Genomic DNA, 23911 nt, shown 5'->3' with positions numbered 1-23911 from the left:
TGAGTGCTTTTGGTGACAAGCCGAATTTCTTTAGCCTCCTGAGGTTGAAGAGGCGCTGCTGCGCCTTCTTCACGATGCTGTCTGTGTGAGTGGACCAATTCAGTTTGTCTGTGATGTGTATGCCGAGGAACTTAAAACTTGCTACTCTCTCCACTAGTGTTCCATCGATGTGGATAGGGGGGTGTTCCCTCTGCTGTTTCCTGAAGTCCACAATCATCTCCTTAGTTTTGTTGACGTTGAGTGTGCGGTTATTTTCCTGACACCACACTCCGAGGGCCCTCACCTCCTCCCTGTAGGCCGTCTCGTCGTTGTTGGTAATCAAACCTACCACTGTTGTGTCGTCCGCAAACTTGATGATTGAGTTGGAGGCGTGCGTGGCCACGCAGTCGTGGGTGAACAGGGAGTACAGGAGAGGGCTCAGAACGCACCCTTGTGGGGCCCCAGTGTTGAGGATCAGCGGGGAGGAGATGTTGTTACCTACCCTCACCACCTGGGGGCGGCCCGTCAGGAAGTCCAGTACCCAGTTGCACAGGGCGGGGTCGAGACCCAGGGTCTCGAGCTTGATGACGAGCTTGGAGGGTACTATGGTGTTGAATGCCGAGCTGTAGTCGATGAACAGCATTCTCACATAGGTATTCCTCTTGTCCAGATGGGTTAGGGCAGTGTGCAGTGTGGTTGAGATTGCATCGTCTGTGGACCTATTTGAGCGGTAAGCAAATTGGAGTGGGTCTAGGGAGTCAGGTAGGGTGGAGGTGATATGGTCCTTGACTAGTCTCTCAAAGCACTTCATGATGACGGAAGTGAGTGCTACGGGGCGGTAGTCGTTTAGCTCAGTTACCTTAGCTTTCTTGGGAACAGGAATGATGGTGGCCCTCTTGAAGCATGTGGGAACAGCAGACTGGTATAGGGATTGATTGAATATGTCCGTAAACACACCAGCCAGCTGGTCTGCGCATGCTCTGAGGGCGCGGCTGGGGATGCCGTCTGGGCCTGCAGCCTTGCGAGGGTTGATTACAACTTCAAGACATGGTCAGTCAACACGGAAAATGTTAAGACCTTTGAACGTTTCTTCAAGTGCAGTCGCAAAACCCATCAAGCGCTATGATGAAGCTGGCTCTCATGACCGCAACAGGAATGCAAGCCCCAGAGTTACTTCTGCTGCAGAGCACAAGTTCATTAGAGTTACCAGCCTCAAATTGCAGCCCAAATAAATGCTAGACAGAGCAAGTAACAGACACATCTCAACATCAACTGTTCAGAGGAAACTGCGTGAAATTAGTCCTTCATGGTCGAATTGCTGCAAAGAAACCACCAAGGACACCAAGTCTGGTTCATCCAATTTCCAAATGCCTGAAGGTACCACGTTCATCTGTACAAACAATAGTACGCAAGTAAAAACACCATTGGACCACGCAGCTGTCATACCGCTCAGGAAGGAGATGCGTTCGGTCTCCTAGAGATGAACGTACTATGGTGCGAAAAGTGTAACTCAAGAAAGTCAGGGGATTGGAGAGGCCACCACAAAGCCCTGATCTAGAAAATGTGTGGGCAGAACTGAAACAGCGTGTGCGAGCAAGGAGGCCTACAAACCTGACTCAGTTACACCAGCTCGGTCAGGAGGAATGGGACAAAATTCACCCAACTTATTGTGGAAAGCTTGTGGAAGGCTACCCGAAACGTTTGACCCAAGTTAAACTATTTAAAGGCAATGCTACCAAATACTAATTGAGTGTATGTAAACGTCTGACCAACTGGGAATGTGATGAAAGAAATAAAATCTGAAAGAAATCACTACTATTATTCTGACATTTCACATTCTTAAAATAAAGTGGTGATCCTAACTGACCGAAGACAGGAAATTTTTTACTAGGATTAAAATGTCAGGAATTGTGAAAAACTGAGTTGAAATGTATTTGGCTAAGGTGTATGTAAACTTCAGACTTCAACTGTAGGTATAGTAGGTGCACAGGTAGAGAGAAAATGGAGTAATCAAGGTGACAGGCAGTGACACATTCACGCCTCCAGCTGATCTAAGGTGTAATCCAACAGTTGCAAACGAGTTTCTATTGGACAAATTCAGTTTATCCCCGGTTTGTTCTGTCTAGTAGCTATGGTGATTGACTAACGTGTTAGTAAACCTGATAAAATCATGCAGTAGTCAGAAGCAAGCAATTTAGCAGATACTCCGGTGGGCCCCGTTGGCAATAAATGAAAACCAAAAGCTTACCTGGACTTGGAAGAGTTCCAGTGTTGGATAGCCATAGCCAGCTAGCTAACATAGCATCCCTCTCTGTTGGATAGCTATAGCCAGCTAGCTAACATAGCATCCCTCTCTGTTGGATAGCTATAGCCAGCTTGCTGACATAGCATCCCTCTCTGTTTGAGCTGGGTGTTTGAGTAGGCTAAACTAGCTGGCTGCATTCAATGCTAGCTAAGGAAGAGAAAAATATATATACTTCGAATAGCTCTCTCTCGCTTCTCCTTAATTTTGGAAGAAATTACTTAGTTCAAAACTGTTAAACTATTGTCTTTCTCTCTTTGAGTCAACTACTCACCATATTCTATGCACTGCAGTGTTAGCTAGCTGTAGCGTATGCTTTCAGTACAAGAATCATTCTCTGATCCTTTGATTGGGTGGACAACATGTCAGTTCATGCTGCAAGAGCAGGAGCTCTGATAGGTTTGAGGACATCCTCCGGAAGTTGGAAGGGGGTGAGAACAATGAGTCTCCTAGGTTTTGTATTGAAGTCAATGTACCCAGAGGACAGAAGGAAGATGTCCTCCGGCTACACCATGATGTTACAGAACATAGTGCTACAGACGGTACTGTAGACCTTTATTGCAAAACAGTGTTATTTGATGTGAATATATTTAGTATAGTTTAATCTAAAAAGCATAACTTTAATGTTCCACTTTTTTTATTGTTTTTATGAAATTCACTGAGAAGGATGGTCCTCCCCTTCCTCCTCTGACGAGTGTTCACTGTTTGGGATGCTCTGGATGCTCCAGTTCCCGCTAATATCCAGCAACGTCGCACAGCCATTGAAGAGGAGTGGGATAACATTCCACAGGCCACAATCAACAGCCTGATCAACAATGCGAAGGAGATTTGTTGCGCTAAATATTTTTGTTCAGTGTATGTTTCTTCCTCTTTGGACCTGTGTTTACATTGCATCCACAATGCATCCAATTTCAGGTTGTGTAGTTGTTGGTTTATCTGTATAGCAAGTACGGTCTGCATGTGTAGGCACATATTACGTCATGTGTTCCAATATCTTTTCAAACTGTCCCGTTATCTGGTTTTAACGTCCATTCTAGATTGCCTTCTAGAAAATCAGAAACAAGAATTCAACAATGCTGTGGTATCATTTTTCATAATTAAACCTTTGAGAACGAACTAATAATCACCAAAATAAAAGCTAGACTGTCAGGGAGAATTGAAAATAACAAAAACAATGAATTTAGCAGTATTTGTTATGTTTGAACAAAATAACAGATTGAGCCATGGCAAAACGTATATAATCGCAGGAAATTAGCTAAGATGGATAGATGGGTGAGAGATGGCTAGATGGATGGAGGATAAGAACAAAAATAAAACCTTCTTCGTCGATCCACTTCATGGTGAAGAGCTGGTCGTTGTCCATGGAGCACATGTCTTTGACCTCCCCGTGCAGACCCTCGTAGGAGATGGATGGCTCAAAGTGTGTGATCATAATGTCCCTGGGAGAAGACCAGAGGAGAGAAGGGGGGACAGTCAGGGACAATACACTAAGTACACGTGCATACACTTATTTACATCATTTTTATTCTGTCAGACTTGGACCCTGACAGTGAATTTCAGTAAGACAAAAATAAAGGTGTTCCAACAGAGGTCCAGTTAACAGGACAACAAATACGAATGATATCTAGACACCGTTCTCCTAGAGAACACAAATAATTACACCTACCTCCGCCTAAACATCAACACCACAGGTCACTTCCACAAGGCTGTGAACGATCTAAGACACAAGGCAAAAAGGGCAATTGTGCAAGTTCTCCCACTTAAAAAGATGAGAGGCCTGTAATTTTCATCATAGGTACACTTCAATTATGACAGACAAAATGAGAAAAAAATATCCAGAAAATCACATTGTAGGATTTTCTATGAATTTATTTGCAAATTATGGTGGAAAATAAGTATTTGGTCACCTACAAACAAGCAAGATTTCTGGCTCTCACAGACCTGTAACTTCTTCTTTAAGAGGCTCCTCTGTCCTCCACTCGTTACCTGTATTAATGGTACCTGGTTGAACTTGTTATCAGTATAAAAGACACCTGTCCACAACCTCAAACAGTCACACTCCAAACTCCACTATGGCCAAGACCAAAGAGCTGTCAAAGGACACCAGAAACAAAATTGTAGACCTGCACCAGGCTGGGAAGACTAAACCTGCAATAGGTAAGCAGCTTGGTTTGAAGAAATCAACTGTGGGAGCAATTATTAGGAAATGGAAGACATACAAGACCATTGATAATCTCCCTCGATCTGGGGCTCCACGCAAGATCTCACCCCATGGGGTCAAAATGATCACAAGAACTGTGAGCAAAAATCCCAGAACCACACGGGGGGACCTAGTGAATGACCTGCAGAGAGCTGGGACCAAAGTAACAAAGCCTACCATCAGTAACACACTACGCCGCCAGGGACTCAAATCCTGCATTGCCAGACGTGTCCCCCTGCTTAAGCCAGTACATGTCCAGGCCCGTCTGAAGTTTGCTAGAGAGCATTTGGATGATCCACAAGAAGATTGGGAGAATGTCATATGGTCAGATGAAACCAAAATAAAACTTTTTGGTAAAAACTCAACTCGCAGTGTTTGGAGGACAAAGAATGCTGAGTTGCATCCAAAGAACACCATACCTACTGTGAAGCATGGAGGTGGAAACATCATGCGTTGGGGCTGTTTTTCTGCAAAGGGACCAGGACGACTGATCCATGTAAAGGAAATAATGAATGGGGCCATGTATCATGGGATTTTGAGTGAAAACCTCCTTCCACCAGCAAGGGCATTGAAGATGAAACGTGGCTGGGTCTTTCAGCATGACAATGATCCCAAACACACTGCCCAGGCAACAAAGGAGTGGCTTCGTAAGAAGCATTTCAAGGTCCTGGAGTGGCCTAGCCAGTCTCCAGATCTCAACCCCATAGAAAATCTTTGGAGGGAGTTGAAAGTCCGTGTTGCCCAGCAACAGCCCCAAAACATCACTGCTCTAGAGGAGATCTGCATGGAGGAATGGGCCAAAATACCAGCAGTGTGTGAAAACCTTGTGAAGACTTACAGAAAACCTTTGACCTCTGTCATTGCCAACAAAGGGTATATAACAAAGTATTGAGATAAACTTTTGTTATTGACCAAATACTTATTTTCCACCATAATTTGCAAATAAATTCATTAAAAATCCTACAATGTAATTTTCTGGATTTTTTTTTCAGTTTGTCTGTCATAGTTGAAGTGGACCTATGATGAAAATTACAGGCCTCTCATCTTTTTAAGTGGGATAACTTGCACAATTGGTGGCTGACTAAATACTTTAATGCCCCACTGTACATTATGGATCTTATTTAGCACACTTTTTATGTAGCCTACTGGTTGTATGAATTTGGGATCTATCATCACACAACTCTCAGATTCTGTTTGGAATAGGCAATTTCTCAACAAGCTGACCAATAGAACAGGTCCACTTTTTTACTAAGGAGGATAGTAGATTGACGTAGGCTAGTGATTATATGCTGTTTGTTACTAATCATGATGGCTGAGGAAAAGTAAATGCGGACAGTTATTCAACAATCTTCAAAGTGCACATGAGAAGTCATTGTTGCATCCTCGACCTGCATGTTCTGTTAATATTAATTACCACACTCTTAAAACCTCTTAAATGTAAAGTCCCCATATTTGGAGATCCAATTGTATTCAATTCAGTCTGGTATAAGAACGGTAGCCCCTATCTGCAAAAGCAGGGTGTCTGCAGAAAGCTGAGTGTCTTGGCTATTGATCTATGCCTTAAAATATTTGGTGTGACTTGCTACCATATGGGCAAACAAATGTATAAGGACAGGCCGAGCCGATGACCTCATTTCAAGATGTCTGCTACCTACATTCCGGTTAGCGTTGTGAAGCATAAACAAAATATGAACAAAGAATACGTTGATTCACACCAAAAGCCGGCACTCCACAGATCACGAGGATATCTTATTTGTCTGCCTGTGACATATATTGATCACCAGCCCCAGAGCCAAAATGTTTATTTTACACAACATTTTCACCAAACAGAAAACATCTTACAAGGTAAGCTTCCATTTGGTCTGTGTTTGAGCTATGGCTACATGGGGCTATGAAATAAAACCGTAGGTTGGTAGGAACAAATCTAGCCTATCGCCAATGGTATCTGATGACGTATGACAACGGCAACATTGAATGTCCACCGAGTGACGATATCTATGCGCATAAAAATATGAAGTAAACACTTGGATATGCCCTGTATGTCCCCCAACACCACCACAATGTTTGAAAGAGGTTGTGGTGTTGTAGAAATGTAGTTTTTATAGTGAACAATAACTTGGGCACATCCAGTGTGCAAAACAGTGCAATTACAACATTCGGACACTTTGGAGAAGTTACAAGAACTTGAATGTACCCTGGATATCCCATAACACCACCACAATGTTTGAGTGAGGGTGATATGGTAGAATTGTGTTTTATACTGAACTAATAGCAATTAGGGATTGCAAATATGTAATAGCACTGGCATTATCTAATTTACAGACATACGCCACTTTGGAGAGGTTTAGGGCTACTTGGAAACATCGTTACCACACCTGACACCCCTTACTGAAACATCTGCCCATTTCTAGCTGTTCGGTGTATCAAGCCCATTTTTTCCTGATATTGTTCATGTTGTGGAAGCCATCTGATGGGTTTCCAGCTCTGGGCATCAATAATACACTTACAGCTTGCCACTTGGGCTCCCAAGTGCCGCAGCAGTCTAAGGCACTGCATCTCAGTGCAAGAAGCGTCACTACAGTCCCTGGTTTGAATCCAGGCTGTATCACATCCGGCCATCATTGGGAGTCCCATAGGGTGGCGCACAATTGTCCCAGTGTTGTCCAGGATTGGCCGGGGTAGGCCGTCATTGTAAATAAGAATTTGTCTTTAACCGACTTGCCTAATAAAATTTTAAAAAAGGTTAAAAAAGGTTAAAAAAAAGATTACTTTCAAAATAAAAATGGGTTATTTTGTGTGTGCTTGATCTTGTGTATTCTCAAATCAAATTTGAATACAACAGAGAAATGGTTACTTACAAGCCCTTAACCAACAATGCATATAAGAAAAATAGATAAAAATAAATCAAACAAATAATTCAAGAGCAGCAGTAAAATAACAATAGCAAGGCTAAATACAGGGGTACAGGTACAGAGTCAATGTACGTGGGCACCGGTTAGTTGAGGTAATTGAGGTAATATGTACATGTAGGTAGCGTTAAAGTGACTATGCATAGATAACAAACAGAGAATAGCAGCGGTGTAAAAGAGAGGTGGGGGGGCAACGCAAATAGTCTGGGTAGCCATTTGATTAGCTTGGTAAGGAGTCTTAAAGGCTTGGCGGTAGAAGCTATTGAGAAGCCTTTTGGACCTAGACTTGGCATTCCGGTACCGCTTGCCGTGCGGTAGCAGAGAGGACAGCCCCGTCTATGAGAATGGGGGCGTGCTCAGTCCTCCTTTTCCTGTAGTTCACAATCATCAATGTAACTCCCATCTATCTTCAGATCATTTCCCATTAATCTCCCAGATGTCTTCTTTCCAAATAAACACAGTGTTGGCATGTCAGAATCATGTAATTACACATTAATAGCAGCACCTTTTGGTTATGTCTATTTTGGCAGAAATCTAAATGCAAAGTACCCAATGCATATGGGTCCAGTAAAATGTCCAGTAAATTAAAATGCTGCCCGTCAAATGTCCCACACCATATTTTCTTAACGGAAACTATTGCTGTCAATTTTCAGTCACAAATGATTTATAATTATGTTCCGGCCCCTCAACCATCTACACATCTGAATATAGTTGATGATCCCTGGCCCAGGCAAATCATGCAGGCAATTTCATCTCTAAAGAACCAAATTGAGATATGATTATTCTGGAATCTATTTTGTCATGTTGCACATAAAAATATCCATCATGCATTCCCTGGAGATGTTAGATGAAATAGCTAACGTTTCATGTCTTACTTGGGACTGAAACTCAAGTCTAGTGTCATCCTGCTAATGGAAAGTAAATGTGCATAATTGTATTTATTTTGTTATTATTATTAGTTTCATTTATCATGAGAGCAAAATGGGTCAATTTAATTGCGATAGGACTTTTTGTCCATAGCAACCAGCTTTACTTTCACATCACGTCAGTCAGGTAACGCAGGAGCTGAAGATAGTAGAAGTAGGCTTACGTGAACACTGCATGCTTTTTATTCCACCTTTATTTACCCAGGTAGGCCAGTTGAGAACAAGTTCTCATTTACAACTCCGACCTGGCTACTGCCATGTCTGACAAAGAAAACGGCAGTGTACAACAGCGTGTGCAGATATATTTTTGTAAAGAATATAAATATTTGCCAGCACTGCACCTGAAATTGTTGTATATGCCTACATTACTTTGAAGTGCATTGGCTACTGTAGGTGAGCACCATTCTAGCCTTGGAATGACAGAGGTTCAGAGCAGACAGAAAATTGGCTGGTATATGCCATCTCGTATTCCCACCCCTGCCTCTCTCTCGCTTCCTCCTTCATATTCTCATCTTCTGCCTCTTGATTCCTCTTCTTTTTCTCTTAGTCACATTTTCACTCCTCTCGCTTCCTCCCCCTCACCCTCTCCCTTGCTTGTGTTAATTAGTGACAGTATAGGAGGAGTGTTGACCCTCATTTTGGTAGCTACACTCCCAACTTTACAGGCCCACACGTCCTTCTAAGCATCGTGGCTGATAGGAGCAGGAACAGACAGACACCTGTTCTCTCTCAAATGACACCCCATTCATTCAGGACTGTTACTACACTAGCAGAGCCAGTATCAATTAGAGGTCGACTCATTTTGATTTTTTAACGCCGATACAGATTATTGGAGGACCAAAAAAAGCCGATACCGATTAAATCAGACGATTTTTAAAATGTATTTATAATAATGACAATTACAACAATACTGAATGAACACTTATTTTAACTTAATATAATACATCAATAAAATCAATTTAGCCTCAAATAAATAATGAAACATGTTCAATTTGGTTTAAATAATGCAAAAACAAAGTGTTGGAGAAGAAAATAAAAGTGCAATATGTGCCATGTAAAAAAGCTAAAGTTTAAGTTCTTGCTAAGAACATGAGAACATATGAAAGCTGGTGGTTCCTTTTAACACGAGTCTTCAATATTCCCAGGTAAGAAGTTTTAGGTTGTAGTTATTATAGGAATTATAGGACTATTTCTCTCTACACCATTTGTATTTCATATTGGATGTTCTTATAGGCACTTTAGTATTGCCAATGTAACAGTATAGTTTCCGTCCCTCTCCTCGCTCCTACCTGGGCTCAAACCAGGAACACATGGACAACAGCCACCCTCGAAGCAGCGTTACCCATGCAGAGCAAGAGGAACAAACACTCCAACCACTCCAAGTCTCAGAGCGAGAGACGTGCTTGCTAATAGCTTTTCAAACCACGCTAACTGGCTGGCCATTTCACATCGGTTTCACCAGCCTAATCTCGGGAGTTGATAGGCTTGAAGTCATCAACAGCGCAGTAGCTGCTGGCAAACGCCCGAAAGTGCTGTTTGAATGAATGCTTACGAGCCTGCTACTGCCTACCATTGCTCAGTCAGACTGCTCCATCAAATCATAGACTTAATTATAACATAACACAGAAATACGAGCCTTTTGTCATTAAAATGGTCAAATCTGGAAACAATCATTTCGAAAACAAAAGTTTTATTCTTTCAGTGAAATACGGAACCATTCCATATTTTATCTAACATATGGTATCCCTAAGTCTAAATATTACTGTTACATTGTATAACCTTCAATGTTATGTCATAATTATGTACAATTCTGGCAAATTAATTAAGGCCTTTGTTTGGAATAAATTGACTTTGCACAGTTCGCAATGAGCCAGGCGGCCCAAACTGCTGCATATACCCTGACTGCTTGCACAGAACGCAAGAGAAGTGACACAATTTCCCTAATTATAAGAAATTCATGTTAGCAGGCAATATTAACTAAAAATGCAGGTTTAAAAATATATACTTGTGTATTGATTTTAAAGAAATGCATTGATATTTATGGTTAGGTACACAATGACAGTGTGCAACGACAGTGCTTTTTTCGCAAATGCGTTTGTTAAATCATCACCGTTTGTCGAAGCAGGCGCATCAATTATATTCCATGCGGGACACGCTAGATGAACTAGTAATATCATCAAGCATGTATAGTTAACTAGTGATTATGTTATCCTTTTTGGGATAGGGGGCAGCATTTTCACTTTTGGATGAATAGTGTGCCCAGAGTGAACTGCCTCCTACTCTGTCCCAGATGCGAATATTTGCATATTATATCATTAGTATTGGATAGAAAAAACTGAAGTATCTAAAACTGTTTGAATGATGTCTGTGAGTATAACAGAACTCATATGGCAGGCGAAAACCTGAGAAAAATCCAACCAGGAAGTGGGACATCTGAGGTTTGTAGTTTTTCAAAGCTTGACCAACCGAATGCACATTGAGATATGGATGAGGTTGCACTTCCTAGGGCTTCCACTAGATGTCAACCGTCTTCAGAAACTGGTTTGAGAATTCTACTATAAAGGAGGGGCTCATACGACCTCTGAGTCTTTCCCGACAGAGTTACCTCTCGTTCCAGTGCTTTTCTGAAAACAAAGGAATTCTCCGGTTGGAACATTATTGATGTTTTATGTTAAAAACATACTAACGATTGATTCCATACATCATTTGACATGTTTCTAAAGGACTGTAACAGAACTTTGAGTTTTTGTCTGGACAAAATGCTCACGCCTCATGAAGATGGATTACTGGGCTGAACAAACTAACAACAAGTGGCTAATATGCACATTATCGAACAAAACATACATGTATTGAATAACATGATGTCCTATGAGTGCCATCTGATGAAGATCAAAGGTTAGTGATTATTTGTATCTATATTTCTGCTTTTTGTGACTCCTATCTTTGGCTGGGAAAATGGCTGTGTGTTTTTTCGACTTGGCATTGACCTAACAATCACATGTTGTGCTTTAGCTGTAAATCATTTTTTAAATTGGACACGATGGGTAGATTAACAAGATGTTTATCTTTCATTTGCTGTATTGGACTTGTTAATGTGTGAAACTTACATGTTTAAAAAAAAAATCAATTTCGGGCGCGGCCTTTTCAGTGGAATGTTGTCGAGAACCCCTGCACTAGCAAGGTTAAGATTGATTGTTTTTTATAAGATAAGTTTAATGTTAGCTAGCAACTTACCTTAGCTTCTTGCTGCCCTCGCGTAACAGGTAGTCAGCCTGTCACGCAGGCTCCTCGTTGAGTGCAATGTAAGGCAGGTGGTTAGAGCGTTGGACTAGTTAACCGGAAGATTGCAAAAATTAATCCCCGAGCTGCGAATCCCCAAACCGGAAGATTGCAAAAACTAATCCCCGAGCTGCGAATGCCCGAACCGGAAGATTGCAAAAACAAATCCCCGAATCCCGAACTGCCAGGTAAAAATCTGTCGTTCTGCCCCTGAATAAGGCAGTTAACCCACCAATCCTCAGCAGTCATTAAAAATAAGAATGTGTTCTTAACTGACTTCCCAAGTTAAATAAAGGTGTAAAAAAATATATACATATACACACACACAGATTACCGATAGTTAGGGAAAATTGAAATCGGCCATTCCGATTAATCGGTTGACCTCGAGTATCAATGCCAGTACACTGCTCCATTACGTACCATCCAGCTAGGTAACTGGGCCTGTGCCGTTGCTCTTCATTAAAGTGGAACTGACAGCGTTTTAGCAACATTAAATCTTATTCAAATCTGTTCATATACACCCGCAGGAAGAATATTACACATTTTTCTTACATTTCCTGACAAGATAGCACTTAGATATGGTCATTTTCACAAGTTAATAGAATGTTTGGGAATAACGTATAGTAAGGCATTTGTGAAAATTCTACAGCGGCCGTGCGTTTGGACAATTAATACATTAGTAAATAAAACCTAATAAAAACATTGGTCATTACCAGGACCAACCAGAGCTACAGTAGGCCTATATGCAAATAAGTCCTATGCCACACGGGCCTGGCATCATTCACTTTCAACTGGACTTAGTGTTTTCAGTGAAGTACCAACAGTGCAAATTTAGATTAGAATACATTCCCCAAAAGCCACAAAATACACCTGACTGGATTTTTGCAAATATGTCACTCAAACCCTGCTCCAATGACATGACATCCTCCAGTAGCTAGCTAATAGTTATATAAATATATACGCAAGCCCAGGGGTGTCAGATTTAAATCAGCACGCGGCCATATAAAAACAAAAAAAGCACAGCCCAGACACGGCCCATTTTTTTTTTTACAAAAAAAAAAACATTAAAATTGTGACCCAAAATGGCCATTGTTGTATTAGAAAAAAGTATGGTCCTTTATACAAAATGTCCACTTATGTACAAAGGATGCTGTATAGCATTTTAAGACATTAAAACAAAAGATAATTTCTCCAGTCTTTGCTGCTATGCTAGCAGATGTGCATAATATGCTGTGACACTAATCAAAAAGTATTTTATAACTCCAAATAACAAAAACTTAGCTATAGGTTTGTTGTAACACCTAAACTTTTTTTTCCGCTGCATGGATCACCGCTGCGGTTGAATGCAGCATTGCTGTATGGTGCACCAGCCTAGGCTACTGTTCAAATGTTGCTGTAACAGGCCTACAAGTTTGCATGGTGTTTTGTTGCAGGTTGTGTTTTGGTTATTCATTGTCAATCTTTAAAACGAAGCTATACTGCAACATTTTAGAAGCCTAGCTTGGACTAAACAGGACACGCGAAAGCAGCGCAATTGAAGTTTAATCCTCCAATGAAAGCGCATCAGGCTGAATATTCATAACGTAGATGACGGACCTTGGACCTTGTGTTTGACACGCGCGCTAGCCTATTAGCCACATTATGACTGGCTTGTAATTATTGCCCTTGCTAGTTCGATTGCATTGGCATTCCCAGCCTTAGTTACAGTCGTCCGTTTTTGTTCAAAATACTGAGTCAATGAAACAAACAGTGCATACCGAATGGGTGGAGGCAGCAAATAATGTACCAGGCCAGCTGTTATTTACAATCTTACAGCAATATTTTTGGACCTATCAAGAAATATATCGGTGAATGATATTAATCATGCATTAGACTGCATCCACCTAGTCTGACAACAATGACTGGAATTTGTCAAATAGAACCCATTTCTAAAGCCTTTTATAAAATTGGTCTTTAAGCATAAACTGGAAATGTTATATTTGACTCTTCTATATCTGTAACGCTGTCAGTTCCACTTTAAACACCTAGCTACTACACTGTGGTTAAAGTTGACCCAGCCAGCAGCAGCAGCACTAACAAAGAAACTGTTGTTACTCCCCTCCACAGAGCTGGTCTGCAGGCAGTAGCGCTAAAGCCTCACAGAAAACAAATGGATATTGACATGGATGAACAGTAAAAAAACAACCTCGAAACCCAAATGAAACTGTCGACCTACCTTGGAGCTGTGACTATGCTGTGGGGATAGCTACATTACAGTGAGAAACACAGATGAATTGTGTAATAGTTGCTCATCATTGATGACTAACAGAAGAAATGCCATTCTATGATACCACTTCATTCTTGTGCAAAGGAAGTTGGTATAGGCCTACTACTGTTGCCTTGTAACAGTCGGTCCAACTGAGCTGTATGGACAAAATAAGACTATACTAGGCTGGACAATAGAACGAGTCAAAATTCACCCAAGGCTAAAAAATGGCAAAAGAACTTTGGATGAGCTGGAACACTAGCTGGCCATCGCAAATAAATTGAATCAAATGTTCGCAGAGCCTCTTCTGACTAGAGTGATGCTTAGAATTCCATTTCATCTAAATGGCACACAAAAAATGTATCTGTTTTTATTTTACCACTACAATCTGTTCTTAGGACAAAACAGAAAAATAACTTGTGTAGAAAGTAAACATCCACACCTCGATGGTGCCAAGTGTGCTTATGTCAGAATAACGAGGAAGTAGGAAAGAAAATGGCAACTTCAGACTATTTCTTGTCTAGCGATCCATGACAGCAGAGTACGCTGCCCAACCTTACGTAATTAGAAAGAGATACTGATTGCTAAGAAACTTTTTTTTAAATCTAAATACACACATTGCGAGATATTTGGCGGAATATACGAGCATGCCTCTACATAGCAAAACAATGGGGGAAGCTCAGCGTTCCAAAGGCAAAAGGTATTCCGGGGCTAGCATTTGATGACAACGGAGTACGCTGCCCAGCCTTACATAAATAAGATTCTCATGGTTGGGAGATATTTGGGGAAATAGACAGACATACCTATATTTCCCATGTAGGAAACAATGGTACGACCTGAGTTCCATGGGTCATTTCTTGTTGTTATTGACGTTTTAACTACCAGCAATTAGTTTAGCGTGGGCAGGTCTCACTGCCAACAATAGCAAAGCAGGCATTGTAACTGGGAATAGAACATTCTGAAAGTGAGTTGGTACCACGGTGCTCAATACAACTAATAGGAGCTGGCAGGGTGAAAAATGTGAAAAACAAATAGGCCTTATTTTAGGGCATTACTTCAAAACTACAGCAAGCAGCAATACAGTAATATTATCAAACTGGGCTCCAAGGCGGATGTAATGAATTCGTTATTATCTATTGTTCAAAATGTTGTGTCCAGCGTACACTGAGTGTAGTAAACTTTAGGAACACCCTCGTAATATTGAGCTTCACTGCCTCCTTTTGCCCTCAATTCGTCGGGGCATGGACTCTGCAAGGTGTCGAAAGCATTCCACAGGGATGTTGACTCCAATGCTTCTTACAGTTGTGTCAAGTTGACTGGAAGTCCTTCGGGTGGTAGACCATTCTTTTTTATACATTTTTTTATTTTAATTAATTTTACCCCTTTTTCTCCCCAATTTCGTGGTATCCAATTGTTTAGTAGCTACGGTCGCGGCCGGTTACGACAGAGCCTGGGCGCAAACCCAGAGTCTCTGGTGGCACCTCTGGCGCTGCAGTACAGCACCCTTAACCACTGCGCCACCCGGGAGGCCGGTAGACCACTCTTGATACACACGGGAAAAACCCAGCTGTTCTTGACACGGACTGGTGCACCTCGCACCGACTACCTTACTCCATTCAAAAGGCACTTAAATCTTTTGTCTTGCCCATTCAACCGAAAATGAATACACAATCCAAGTCTCAATTGTCTCATGGATTAAATCCTTCTTTAACCTGACCCCTACCCTTTATCTACACTGTAGCGGCTTTTTTTAAAGTGACATCAGTAAGGGATCATAGCTTTCACCTGGTCAGTCGGTCATGGCTGCTGAGTGGCGCAGCGGTCTAAGGCACTGCATCTCAGTGCAAGAGGCGTCACTGAAGTCCCTGGTTCGAATCCAGGCTGCATCACATCCGGCAGTGAGCCCCATATGGAGGCGCACAATTGGCCCAGTGTTGTGAGAGGTATAACATTCAGACACTCTTGGAGAAGGACATTGAGAGAATGCCTTTGTAGTTTCTGAGCAGTGTTTCTGCATTAGCCTTCATAGGGGTACTTCATTAGTTACGTATGAGAAAAGTAATTACCGTTGTTCATTTTCTGTAACATGGGTAACTAGGGAGAATGGAATTCTTCCCCTTGTCGCCACTACCCACTAAAACCCCAGCGGCAGCCCCATCTGCTGCTAAGCAGGTCATTGGTCACCCAAGCAGTTGATCAGTGTGCCCCTCTCCCCAGGCAGCACACAGAGGAACCATCCATCTCTCTGTCACCACTGGAGAGTCACCACCCTCAATCTCCATTGCAGCTATAAACACCCAGCTACTGTAAATCTCAATTTGCCTATTCAGGAGTCTAGTGTTTCGTTAACTCTGTCAGTGATTTCAATTTTAGAACCATGTTTTGGAGTGATTATGTGTCTGGTTTCAAGTAACTAGCAGCAGGCTTAAGGATACATTCAATCATATAGCCTACTTCGGGTAGAAACCCAAATAAAAGTATGTAGATAGAAAGGTGTGTGGGTGTCATGTATCCTGGAATGGAGTTTCATAAAAACTACAGCTGCATATTACCCGAGACAGCATTGCACACACATTACATATGCTACCGTTCAAAGGTTTGGGGTCACTTAGAAATTCCCTTGTTATTTGTCCAATAAAATAACATCAAATTGATCTGAAATACAGTGTAGACATAGTTAATGTTAGAAATGACTGTTGTAGATGGACTGTTGTAGATGAATATCTACATGGGCATACAGAGGCCCATTATCAGAAACCATCACTCCGGTGTTCCAATGACACGTTGTGTTGGCTAATCCAAGTACATTATTTTAAAAAAGGCTAAATGATCATTATAAAACCCTTTTGCAATTATGTTGGCACAGCTGAAAACTGTTGATCTGAATAAAGAAGCAATAAAACTGTCCTTTAGACTAGTTGAGTATCTGGGGCATCAGCAATTGTGGGTTCGATTACAGGTTTAACATGGACAATTGAACAGTTGGTACCTGGACAGTACACACATTGATTGGTTTACTCTTGACACTACTAACACGTGTTCAGATTAAATATACACAGAGTGTAAAAAAACATGAAAAACAATGGATCTTTCCATGACAGAGTGACCAGGTGAACGCTATGATCCCTCATTGATGTCACTTGTTAAACCCACTCCAATCAGTGTAGACGAAGGGGAGGAGACGGGTTAAATAAATATTTTAAGCCTTGAAACATGGATTGTGTGTGCCAACTCAATACAAGGAAGGTGTTCCTAATGTTTGGTATACTCTGTCTACATCAATGTCACTCTCTTTATGGTGATGTATCCTAAATGGGTACACAAAAAAGGTAGAAATATGCGATATCCTCCTTTGCATATTGGAATATTTTCTATAAACTGGCTCTTATTTTAACGAGCTCCACCAAAAAGTGTTAAATTAAAATATATTTTATATGAGATTCCTTAAAGTAGCCACCCTTTTCCTTGATTATAGCTTGTTGACCGCTTTCTTGGCATTCTCTCAATCAGCATTCATGAGGTAGTCACCTGGAATGCAATTCAATTAACAGGTGTGCCTTCTTAAAAAGTTCAGTTATGTAATGTCTTTCCTTCTTATTGCGTTTGAGTCAATCAGTTGTGTTGTGACAAGGTTGGGGTGGGATACAGAAGATAGACCTATTTGGTAAAAGACCCAAATCCATATTATGGCAAGAACAGCTCAAATAAGAAAAGAGAAACGACAGTCCATTATTTTAAGAAATGAAGTGCAGTCAATCCAGAAAATGTCAATAACGTTTTTGGAATGAGATGATCTCCCTCTACTGTGTGTGCATCTTGCAAGCCATTACTCAAATGGTGAGGGGCTGAAACTCATTGGCTGGAACTCGAATTGCAAGTGGGCTAGCAGGATAAAATGGTGCATTCAAAGGGATTTTGTGGCTAATTGCTTATGAATGTATGAACTCCACATTGACACATCCAGCCCCTAGGCATGAGGTTTAAAGAGAAAACGTCCTAGTCGCCAAAGTTCATGAACGTGTTTTTAACCCTTTACACTCGTGGGAATTGGCCTATATGGATAGGGCTAAATTGAAATGTTTACTACATTAGATATGTGAAAATCATGGTCGTAATAGAAAGGACAAAACTGTTCAAGACTGAATCCAAACATTACACTTGATTTTATGTGCATTTTCATGCCGCATTTGTTGATAACAAAATCTGAAAATAGTCGGAATACATTCAGTATCTTGATAAGAATATTCCTGGAAAACGCTTGGTAGTGTACCATAAAACTAAATTATCAAGGGTTTGTGTGAGAGGACGAACTGGTGTCTCCATGTGGCCACACGCCTCTCCAAAGTGTGCTCAGTTCCTAAGTAATTGCCATGCACTTCAATAATACTGACCAAAACTATAAATTCAACATATAAAGTGATGGTCCCATGTTTCATGAGATGTAATATAAGAACCCAGAAATGTTCCATACGCACAAAAAGCTTATTTCTCTCAAATGCTGTGCACAAATTTGTTTACATCCCTGTTAGTAAACATTCTCCAATTGCCAAGATAATCCATCCACCTGACAGGTATGGCATACAAGAAGCTGATTAAACGGCACGATCATTACACAGGTGCACCTTGTGCTGGGTACAATAAAAGGCCACTAAAATGTGCAGTTGTCACACAACAATGTCACAGATGTTTCAAGTTGAGGGAGCATGCAGTTGGCATGCTTGGCTGCAAGAATGTCCAACAGAGCTGTTGCCAGAGAATTGAAAGTTCATTTCTCTATCATAAACCACCTCCAATGTTGTTTTAGAGAATTTGTCAGTACATTTATTTTATTTAACTAGGCAAGTCAGTTAAGAACAAATTCTTATTTTCAATGACGGCCTAGGAACAGTTCAGGGGCAGAACGAGATTTGTACCTTGTCAGCTCGGGGGTTTGAACTTGCAACCTTCCGGTTACTAGTCCAACGCTCTAACCACTAAGCTACCCTGCTGCCCCAGTACGTCTAACCAGCCTCACCACCACAGACCATGTGTAACCACACCACCACAGACCATGTGTAACCACACCACCACAGACCATGTGTAACCACACCACCCCAGGACCTCCACATTCGGGTTCTTCACCTGCGGGATTGTCTGACACCAGCCACCGGACAGCTGTAAAACATTTTGACCAATCAATAAAACGTTTTCAGCGTAAACTTAAAAACAACTAAATTCATATAGAAAGTATTTAGAAAAGATAATGGAACAATATATTTTTTAAATAATATCTTTGAGAAAAAATAAAAAATAAATAGACGGCCAAGGATAATCAAGAAATCCCCCAAAAAACATGACATGGGGGCCCCCATTGATTTAGTTATGGTTGAGTCATTCAGACAGCATAAGAACACGGCATAAGCCATGGCAAAATGTGTTGAATTGCAGGAAACTAGCTTAAAAACGTAAAATGTTCTCTCAAACCCATGACAACATGTGTAGAATTGCAGGAAACCAGCTTTAAACTATACAAATGTACTCATCACCATGGCAAAATGTGTAGAATTGTGTGAAATCACCCCCTCCCCCAACTTTGCCACCGCTGCTGAAAGAAATCCTAGGGGAAACACTGCAGTGCTTTGTTGCTCATGCGTCATGTTTACTTTACAAAGAGGAAGTTGATAGCAGCTGATGTTTGGTGGTGACATTGAAACTCCTGCGACAAATGTATGTTGCGTTAAAACTAAGACAGCAGACAGGCTTACAAATGGGCCTAGAGATAGAACAATATTTAGTGTAAGCGTTAAAACCAGAAACTTGAGTGATGACTATGAACATTCCACTGTCAGTCAGGTGACTTAAAATAATTGTAAACAGGTTGCTGTATCATTACTCAAATGTGCTATATAAATGAATAGTTACTAAGATTATTGTATCATCATTGCATCCAGTATCTGTTACCAGCCGCCATGCCTCTATTCTAACCACTCCTCCCTCTATTCTAACCACTCCTCCCTCTATTCTAACCACTCCTCCCTCTATTCTAACCACTCCTCCCTCTATGTGTCAATAAAGAGTAATGACAGTGACAAGCAGAGACTGCCACAACCCGTCACCAGACCAGACCCTGCCTACTGCTGGCCTTGACTGGAAAGCTGGCTGACAGCAGTGTGGGTCTGTGTGAAAGAGACTATGAAAGTGAACGGAGCTAGAGGGCAGTTCTCGCTACCGCCATCTATCTTCTGTCAAACTGCCCATTATTATAGGACAGTATGAATGCATACTGCAGCGTTTCCCAAACTCTGTCTTCAGTTTTGTGTTTGCCCTAACACTACACACCAGATTCAAATTATAAAAGCTTGATGATTAGTTGATTATTTGAGTATTTCAGTCAGCTGTGTAGGGCTAGGGCAAAAAAGTAATTGTGCACCCCATGGCATCCTGAGTACGGGAAACCCTGGCACACTGTGCAGTCAAAGCAGAGCCATGTATACATTATATGACTGATACAAAGTGCAGCAGACATAAAGGAGCAGGCTTGATGGTTAGAATCATAAATGAGATTCAGATGAGAGCCAATTAGTGTATGATGTAGGCCTAGCCTGGATCCAATTCAATTGTTCTGTTTTAATCTGATTGGAAGTAGGCTAACCGAGATGAGCTGTTCCACAAAAATTCCCTTTACCCCCATCCTTCGCAAATGTACAACCGCCAATGCTGATTTAAGGCCTGCCTAGCTGGCTTGATGATGTGTGACCCAACACTGTACTTGACCAACCAATGAAATGTTTCATCCCAGATTCCCCACATACTTGACCTTCCAAGGCATTGATCTCAGAAATTTTTTGGATGCTTTTGTCTCCATAAAAAAAAAAAAAAAATTAAGAATCCAGGGACAATAGAGTACTTGCAGGGCGGTAATTAGAGTGAGTGGGAAATACAACAGGTCTGGCAGAAGTTACTGGTAATACACGTTTGGCCAGTCTCTCTTTTGGGAAAAACAACAACCACAGACTCCATCACACAGCAAGAAGTGTCATGGCAACACCTGTGTGCGACAAATGATTTCCATCTCTGAATACAATTACTAGGTCCACTATTCACTGACTATAAATAACTAGCTACACCCCAAATAATGGCATAATCATGTTATGAACATTAAGTATCTGTAATTGTTGTAAACTCTCACCTATCTATGTCAAAGACAAGAAAACAAATCCGTGATTACATCCAATGTGAGCCTCACATAATAATAACGTCACAGGATGTTGTAAAGTTTGCTTTACATCAATTATTGTAATAGTGTAATTTGAGCTGTGACAACAATAACTCACCAGGTTCAGTACAGTACGGCTATGAGGACACATGATGAGTATCAAACATCCAGCTAGCATAATCAAAAACATCAGCTAACTGGTTTGAAGTTACCATTTAGCTAGCTAGTGAACTAGTACATTCAATGTAGCTTAGTTATGTCTCAGAACCTGTAGCTAGCTACCAAGCCATAAACAATGGAAGAAACTTCACTTACTAAAAATAGATTGATATTGGGAACGTGCATGCTAACTAATACTGGCCAACATTAAGTAGCTAGGTAACGTTAAGTTAGCAACAGCTAACTAACTACATTTCTGGACAGTTTCACTTGTCTGTCAAGTTTATAACGTTAACTAGCGAGCTAACTTAGCGAAAAAGCTAACTGTCTGGCTAATAAAGCCTAGCCCAAGTTCCTAACGAGTCAAATAACGAAGTGCTTTATTCCGACACAAATCACACAAACCCTAACCGTCTACTTACCCTTTGTAATAAGCTTTTACCCGGACTTGGTGAGGGTTTTCCCCGGGGTGAGACATGGTGCTGTCCCGCAACGTCGGCATCATAAGCCCTCGGAATCGGAACTCCGCACGCCAAAGATGTTTTCCTTCTGGCTGCGACAAATTTAGCTGTGTACCACGCCGAAAACAATCTCCTCTGTAACTTGCCTCGATATATACAACAATTAGATAGCTGACTTGCTATGGAAAATAACAATTTGAGTTGTTAATTTGACAAAATCCAGACAAAGTAGTGTACAACTTCAGGAGTCCGCCAAACAACACTCCCTACTGCAAAAAGGCCTCACGACGGACGAATCCATTAGCGGAATGTAGGAGGGGCCAAACAATATTTGAATCAACAAACTGAACAAGAAGATACACTGATCGTAGATAATATTTGGTAAATGAAACATATTTAAGGCGAATCATATGAATATCATATATTGTAATGATAGACAAAGAGTACATTTTATTTTAACACAGTACTGTAAATGTGAATGTGTTCATGATCCCTATTGTACCAAATTAAATGCAAGGGCGTTTGTGTTGTCCATGGGAACATTTGTATATGGCCATTTATACATATAATATATTTTCTATGTAAATATGTGGTAGTTGGAAATATAGTTAATGAAATAAAATTCATATTTTTTACAAATGGATCGCTTTGGCTGCCTTTCTCATACAAAACTACTTTACAGTCATAGAACGACTACCGACAAGTAGCACTCACATCTGTAGCCATGAAGTGCTTCAAAGGCTGGTCATGGCTCACATCAACACCATTATCCCAGAAACCCTAGACCCGCTCCAATTGTCATACCGCCCCAACAGATCTACAGATGATGCAATCTATATCACACTCCACACTGCCCTTTCCCACCTGGACAAAAAGTACACCTATGTGAGAATGCTATTTATTGACTACAGCTCAGTTTTCAACACAATAGTGCCCTCAAAGCTCATCAATAAGCTAAGGACCGCCACACTGATCCTCAACACAGGGGCCCCTCAGGGGTGCGTGCTCAGTCCACTCATGTACTCCCTGTTCACTCATGACTGCACGGCCAGGCACGACCCCAACACCATCATTATGTTTGCCGATGACACAACAGTGGTAGGCCTGATCACCGACAATGACGAGACGGTCTATAGGAAGGAGGTGAGAGACATGGCCGTGTGGTGCCAGGACAACAACGTGATGAAGACAAAGGAGATGATTATGGACTACAGGAAAAAGAGGACCAAGCAGGCCCCCGTTCTCATCGACGGGGCTGCAGTGGAGCAGGTTGAGAGCTTCAAGTTCCCTGGTGTCCACATCACCAACAAACTAACGTGGTCCAAGCACACCAAGATGTCATGAAGAGGGCACGACTAAACCTATTCCCTCTCAGGAGACTGAAAAGATTTGGCATGGCTCCTCAGATCCTCAAAAGGTTCAGCTGCACCATCGAGAGCACATCCTGACTGGTTGCATCACTGCATTGTATTGCAACTGCTCGGCCTCCGACCGCAAGACACTACAGAGGGTAGTACGAATGGCCCAGTACATCACTGGGGCCAAGCTTCCTGCTATCCAGGATGTCTATATCAGGCGGTGTCAGAGGAAGGTTCTAAAAACTGTCAAAGACTCCAGCCACCCTAGTCATAGACTGTTCTCTCTGCTACCGCACGGCAAGCAGTATTGGAGCGCCAAGTTTAGGTCCAAGAGGCTTCTAAACAGCTTCTACCCCCAAGCTATAAGACTCCTGAACACCTAATCAAATGGCTACCCAGGCTATTTGCATTACCCTCCCCCCTTTTTACACCACTGCTACTCTGTTGTTATCATCTATGCATAGTCACTTTAATAACTCTACCTACATGTACAAATTACCTCAACTAACCAGTGCCCCCGCACATTGACTCTGTACTGGTACCACCCTGTATATAGTCTCGCTGTTGTTATTTTACTGCTGCTCTTTAATTACTTGTTACTTTTATTTCTTATTCTTATCCGTATTTTCTTTAAACTGCATTGTTGGTTAGAGGCCCGTAAGTAAGCATTTCACTGTAAGGGCTACACCTGTTGTATTCGGTGCATGTAACTAATAACCTTTGATTTGACTTGATTTGAGAAACAACACATGAGCATGACACATGCCAGCATTTCTCTGTCTGATCAACATACTCTAATCATGATTTATGTATGGTAATTATATATGTAAAAACATATTTGCCCCGATCTGCACCTATCCAGTGTCTGTGACAGTAAAACACACACACACACAAAAAT

At 41.4% G+C, this 23911-nt stretch overlaps 1 protein-coding gene across 3 annotated transcripts in view; it reads right to left on the bottom strand.

The window, feature by feature from the left end:
- LOC135559012 (protein kinase C iota type) overlaps positions 1-21949 on the bottom strand; it is a 55255-nt gene extending 33306 nt beyond the window's left edge. Inside the window, exons 1-3 of one of the 3 annotated variants that reach the window (XM_064993314.1) lie at positions 21617-21949; positions 18962-18994; positions 3599-3720 (exon numbers count right to left, since the gene is read on the bottom strand). In XM_064993314.1, the coding sequence (XP_064849386.1) occupies positions 3599-3720; positions 18962-18994; positions 21617-21699 (238 nt within the window). In that variant the 5' untranslated portion in view covers positions 21700-21949. Of the gene's footprint in view, positions 1-3598; positions 3721-3947; positions 4015-18961; positions 18995-21616 lie in introns of those variants that run through there. The other 2 variants (XM_064993315.1, XM_064993316.1) reach the window with 2 other exon arrangements.
- Positions 21950-23911: the final 1962 nt, after the last annotated feature.

This window comes from Oncorhynchus masou, chromosome 17 (assembly GCF_036934945.1).
Source record: "Oncorhynchus masou masou isolate Uvic2021 chromosome 17, UVic_Omas_1.1, whole genome shotgun sequence".
Lineage (NCBI taxonomy): Eukaryota > Metazoa > Chordata > Actinopteri > Salmoniformes > Salmonidae > Oncorhynchus > Oncorhynchus masou.
This window is presented reverse-complemented; position numbering and strand designations above follow the sequence as displayed.